This window comes from Orycteropus afer, unplaced genomic scaffold, assembly GCF_000298275.1.
Source record: "Orycteropus afer afer isolate SDZICR_OR568_19922 unplaced genomic scaffold, OryAfe1.0 scaffold00040, whole genome shotgun sequence".
NCBI classification, from domain to species: Eukaryota; Metazoa; Chordata; class Mammalia; order Tubulidentata; family Orycteropodidae; genus Orycteropus; species Orycteropus afer.
Genome location: NW_006921627.1, coordinates 1,220,424 through 1,226,482, shown reverse-complemented (window position 1 = coordinate 1,226,482; position 6,059 = coordinate 1,220,424). Strand labels below are relative to the sequence as shown.

General features: G+C 47.4%; 1 protein-coding gene across 1 annotated transcript in view; it reads right to left on the bottom strand.

The window, feature by feature from the left end:
- The window catches only part of BID (BH3 interacting domain death agonist), a 10,692-nt gene extending 6,452 nt beyond the window's left edge, over positions 1-4,240 (bottom strand). Inside the window, exons 1-3 of the mRNA XM_042780444.1 lie at positions 4,108-4,240; positions 2,880-3,125; positions 2,624-2,632 (exon numbers count right to left, since the gene is read on the bottom strand). Coding sequence (XP_042636378.1) covers positions 2,624-2,632; positions 2,880-3,125; positions 4,108-4,240 — 388 coding nt within the window. The remainder of the gene's footprint in view (positions 1-2,623; positions 2,633-2,879; positions 3,126-4,107) is intronic.
- Between the last annotated feature and the right edge of the window lie 1,819 nt (positions 4,241-6,059).

Here is a 6,059-nt window from a genome sequence, read left to right as displayed (position 1 = left end):
TCTTCACTTTCTCCGTTTGTTCCCCAGCCACTGTGCACAGTCCATGCAGTCCCTGGTTAGCAGTGTGATTTTTAGGTTAATTCTTAGATCCTACCACCAGTCGGGAATCTCCAAGCCGCCTGTACTGTCAGGATCACTCAGTTCACTGTCAGACCGCAGCTCTGTAAGTCTCCTTTTTTTGGTATTTTCACGCAAATTCTTCTGCTAGTTGGGGTTTAGTCCAATTCTGTATTCTTCCCTTTAAGGCTCAGGGGTCCAAGATTATCTTCTGTTCTGTGTTAATTGGTTTCCCTTTCCTTTGTTGAAGAGGGTCTTTGCAATCCTTCTGCCTAGTCCGCCATCTTGCCGGAAGCCAAGACCCAGCTCAATTGTAGTTGCACCTGTGATGTGTTTCCAGATTCTCCACAGAGCAAAACGTAACCACCTTCTCCTCACAGCTCCCTCGGGATTTAATCTGCACCTCACTTAATTCCCTAAGCCTTTCTACTCTGTGTCAGTTACTTATATACATGTCTTCCCTGGAAGGATCTCTGGTGGTGCAGTGGTTAAGGCTGCTAACCGAAAGATCACCACTTTGAACCCACCAGACACTCTGTGGGAGAAAGGTGAGGCAGTCTGCTTCCATAAAGCCTTACAGCCTTGGAAACCCTAAAGGGCAGTTCACTATGAGTCAGAATTGACTCGATGGCAGTGGGAGGGTCTTCTCTGGTCTTTTGGTCACCAGCTCAGTGACATGAAGATTCATGTGTGGTCCACCAGGGCCCAGCTGAATAAATGAATTCATCAATGAGATCATGGAAACCAGAGCCTCTATTCTGCCCTTTGCACCCAAGTCTTGTCAGGTACTTAACCTGCACGCCAGTTTTCTACCAGAGGGTGAGGTAAAGTAAACAACCCATAATCACTTTTGCAAATGCCATTTGGGTGAAGCCCGGCTTTGTAGTCTATGGGCACAGCACAGTGTAGAGAAGAGAAAGAGGACAGCGCAGGGGGCAGCCTCACAGTCCACAGCCTCTGAGTGCACTTACCCCTACAGCAGCTTCTGATAGCAAAGCTGCATCCCCTCCTAAAACTTTCCACAACGGGGGTGCATGGTATCAAATGCTCTTACTCCAGCGTAGGGCTGCCCACAAGACACTCCGGCTGGACCCTGAGGCAGAAGAAGTCTTTGCACACACCGGTTTGGGAGAACAGCTGCCCCAGCCTCACCCAGCCTGTTCCAGGCAGGGCTGGAGGCGGAAAGGCTGGCTCGGCTGTGTCTCTTTCATGGCCACCAGAGGGCAGTGTGCAACCTTTATGTCAGGAAAGTTCAGGTCAGATACCACGTCCTGCCTGCTGGGCTGGGGGACCTCGGTCCTGCTGAGACCCCAAAAGTCAACATTAGACTTTTAGGGCAGTGACTGATTAAAAATGGGTATGCATCAGGAACAGCTGGGGAGCCTCCTGCCCTAGGATATTTACATTTGGGCAACTGCAGTTAGAGCCCAGGGCCTGGGCATTTTGAAGTTTGTCATGTAGTTCCAATGTGCACGCTATAGAGAACCACTGTGCTGGGGCCAGATCGGAGAGTGGCTGAACCTCAACGTGCACCCAAGCCTTCAGCTTGAGACAGTCTCTGTCAGTGAAGGCAGCACCGGTGGCAAAGGGGAATTGAGGTAGAAGCTGGGGAGAGGCCCAGGGTTAATACAGGGTAAACAAAGTCTGGAAAGGCTGCAATTGGAGGCAGGCTCTGACAGTGGGAGGACAACTGAGCCCAAGCTCAAGGAAAGAAGACTTGTTCTAGTTCCTGGCTCTGCCACACCCACACTAGCTATTTGTTTGGGGGCTAGTGGCTGGTGGGTTTGAACCCCCAGCTTTCTGGTTAGCAGTCCAGTGCCTTAGGTACCACGCCCCTAGTTACCTTGTTTAAAAAAAGAAAGCAAGCTCATTGCCGTGGAGTTGATTCTCACTCATACTGAACCTATGGGACATAGAAGAACTACCCCACCAAAGGGTTTCCAAGGCTGTAAATCTTTACAGTTTAGCAAACTGCTTTAACATGGCTCTTTAGTTATCTTATAGGTAAGCGAAAGTTTATGAAAGTAAATATATACACAAATATATTTCATAAGTAAACCCAAAAAACCAAACTCACTGCCATCGAGTCGATTACAACTCACAGAGACCCCCACTGGGTTTCCAAGGCTGTAAATCTTTACGGAAGAAGATTATCCCATCTGTCTTCTGTGGAGTGCCTGGTGGGTTTGAACCACTGACCTCCTGGTTAGCAGCCAAATACCTTATTCATTATACCACCAGAGCTCCTTATTTCATAAATACATGTGAAAATAAAAGTATAAGGCAGAGAATTGTCCAAGGAAACCAGGTGGATCTCAACTGATTAGAAACACAGCTAGGCCTGGTCAGTCAGAGTCGTCTGTGGCTGTTAACAGAAACCCAGACCAATCCAATCAATTTCTGGGGGGTGGGACCCAGGCATCAAGAGTTTTTCAAGCCCCCCAAGTTCTTGTAATTACATAATCGATGGCTTGAGAGCCACTTAGATACATAATCTAGATGAGTGGTTCCTCAGCTTTATCAGAATCACCTGTTCTAGATTGGCCCAGACAGCAGAAATGAGGACCGGCAGCACCTGGAGGGAGAGGCTGGCACATCAGAAGGAAAGATTTCTAACAGTCATCCAAAAATGGTGGATAATGAACTCAATACCACAGGAGGTAGCCAAGTCCCAACCATACGACTCAAGTATATATGACGGACCAAAACCACAGAGCTACAGATTGAACCCAAAGGTCCCTTCCAGACCTTAGCTTCCCTAAATGCTACTGGTAACAATGCACCCCTGACCTGGGGCAAAGCAGGCTGAATTCAAAGCTGACCTGCCTCAATTATTCCCACGTGGAAGTGGCTGCTCCGGTTGCCATCTGTCTGCAGCTCCTCATACTCCTCCACTCCCTGGTTCAATGGCTCGAAAAGCTCATGACTCAGCGCCTCCAGCTCATTGTGGAAATTACAGTTGGAGCAGCTTTTGAGGAAGCTGAACAGCAGCAGGTTTGTGATGTGCTCATTCTGGACGCCTGAACCATTGGTGACCTGAGAAGAAAGGAGAGACAGGACCTTAGAACCTGGTCCTCAGGGTCAGAGTCCTAGCAGCCCAAAGGGCTCCAGGGTAAAGCCTTGGCCTGAAACAGCCTCACTGGCCCAAAGGTTCTGAATAGCCCTATGTGTACCAGAGCTTTGCAAAAGGTGTCATCTCTGTAGGCAGAGGCGAGGCTTACAGCACTCCCTTGAAGCAATGCCACTTGCAGATTCCAAAGAGAAGGTGGCTCACCTACTCATCTGCCTGGCATCTTGAAAATGGCTAGTTGGAGTGGGCTTCCTAATGGGGCAGGAAGGTGCACAGGCTGCTTTAGGAAGCCAAGCGAGTATCAGTGTTTAGATGCCCATGCATGTATCTGCACACTTTTTGCCATATCTCATGCACCCATCACCAATTCAGGCCCACCACCAGTGGCTACGCATCTAAAGGCTCTTTCTTCTCTATAATCCCCATTGTAGGGCCAGGATGGCAGGCCTTCAGTAAAGACTGGGAAGGAGTCCTGGTGGTGCAGTGGTTAAAGCGCTCATCTGTCAACCAAAAGGTTAGTGGTTTGAACCCACCAGTTGCTCTTTGGGGAAAAAGCTGTGGCAGTTTGCTTCTGTAAAGATTTGTTGTTGTTAGGTACTCTGAGTCAGCTCCAACTCACAGTGACCCTGTGCACAACAGCGTGAAACACTGCTGGTCCCTCGCCATCCGCACAGTCCCTGCGGTGCTTGAGCTTATTGTTGCGCCCACTGTCAATCCTTCTCCTTGCTGATCTTCCCCTTCTTCCGCTGAGGCTCTTTTTACTAAGCTGACAGCTTTGGAAACCCTGTGGGGCAGTTCTCAATCTTAACAGGGTACCTGTGAGTCAGAATTGATTAGACAGCATTGGGTTTTCAACTTTGCAGTGACTCCCGATGGAATATAAAACACCTGCCTTTGGGCATGTCTGATTGACTTCAGGTGCATATGCTTCTCAATTAAAACCGCAGGGAGAGCCATGAGGGTGGCTAACCTGGTCTAACCTGAAGGGGCTGGTGTCACCCCCATGAGCAGCACTTCCAGCAGCAGCCTCTGTGCTTTGGAGTCTGAAGGATGTCTCTGGGCCCTGAGTTTGGAACTGTATTCTTGGCAAACAAAGGTGAGCACATGTACCATCTGTAGTCAGGTGTGCCCGGGAGTAATCAGAGACCAGGGATGAAATGACCCTGAAGGCTACTGATACGGCGATTGCCCAGATAAATGCAAGACAGACAGCCTGGGCTTTAAGAAAACGTGAGAAGAAGATGAAGACACAGATAGAAATTATGTCTATCTTCCAAAGTCCTTAAATTTTTTATTAGAAAAATAGAAAACTAGAGGACAACTGTTAGAAGGCAAATTGTTCTAAATAAATAAAATGCTTAAAATAAGGTGTCATGTATCGCTATTTAGCCTTCATGCCTCCAAAATTACTTCTCAAAAGAGGTAAATTTAATGTAAAAGCTCTGCTCTGTCAAATTTTTACAATTCCCACACATTGAGATTCTGAGGCAGGAGAGAGTTTAGACACCTAAAAGTATGCACTTCACTTCCACCTCAAGGGGCCGTCCTGGTTAGGAGAGAATAAAGTCAGCTGAATTGCTTTAAACTGCATTCCCCACAAAGACATACTGAAGTCCCCACTCCTGGCACCTGTGACCAAACTCATTTGGAAACACGGTCTTTGCAGATGGAATCAAGTTAAGGAGAGTAGTACTGGATTAGGGTGGGGCCTAAATCCGATGACCTGCGTCTTTCTAAGGGAAAGAAGGAATTTACACGCAGACATGATGAGGTGAAAGTAAGGCAGCTGCCAGTCAAAGACACCAAGGAACCAAGAACAGATCCTCCTTTCAAGTTCCCAGAAGGAACCAGTCCTGATGACACCTTTATTTCAGACTTCTGGCCTCCAGAATGTAGAAGAATACATTTGTTGTTTTAAGCCACACTTTTGTGGGATTTTGTTACAGCAGCTCTAGGAAATGGATACAGGCAGTCTTTGCCTGAAGACTTCATTTTGATCTTGGTGGTGGTGATGTTAAGCACTTTGGTGGCTCTGTAGCAACCCAGTGTGACAGACTGGAACTGCCCCATAGGGTTTCCCAGGCTGTAATCTTTATGGGTGCCAATCATCAGGTCTTTCCCCTGCAGAGCTGCTGGGTGGGTTCAAACCACCAACCTTTGGGTTAGCACTCAAGCATTTAACCATTTGCATCACTAGGGCTACCAAACCAAACTTTGAGTCGTATAGGGACTCATAGCAACCCTACAGAGTATAACTGCCCCACAGGGTTTCCAAGGCTGTAAATCTTTACAGAAGCAGACGGCCACATCTTTCTCCTGTAGAGCAGCTGGTGGGTTTGAATCACCAACCTTTTGGTTAGTAACCAAATGCCTTAACCACCGTGTCATGACAGCTCCTTGCCACAAGGGCTAGGGGTTGGTAAACAGGTGTCTAAAGACTGAAGGAAGAGTAACAGTTACCACCAATTATGGCAGACCAGGTTATCAAGTGTTATGTTCAGCAATATTTATCTTTCCACAAACAAGAAAAAGAATAGAGCTGGCAGGGAGAGAAGGAAAAGTTTTCATTTTAGAGAAGGATGGGTCCAGAAGTAGGTAAGTCATGACATGAAACAGTGAGGACCCTGCAGGCAGACAGAATGGACAGAGTGGGAGAACAATGTGGAACAAAACTCAGGATCATAAAAAAGACTGGGTTAAAATCACAGGGTTACTAAAAAATCTTAGGGTTACTGGTCAGATAGAGCTTGGTGAGACCCCCAAGACTATGGCACCTAGTTACCCTTCAAATCTGAAATTAAACTCACTCCCATGGCTTCCAGCAAACAACAGCAAGGAATACGGTGAACATTTAACATCAGGTAGATACACTCCTTACAGCCATCAATCATGGGAGAACAGAAGGGCAGTGTTTGCACAGAGAGATAGCTCA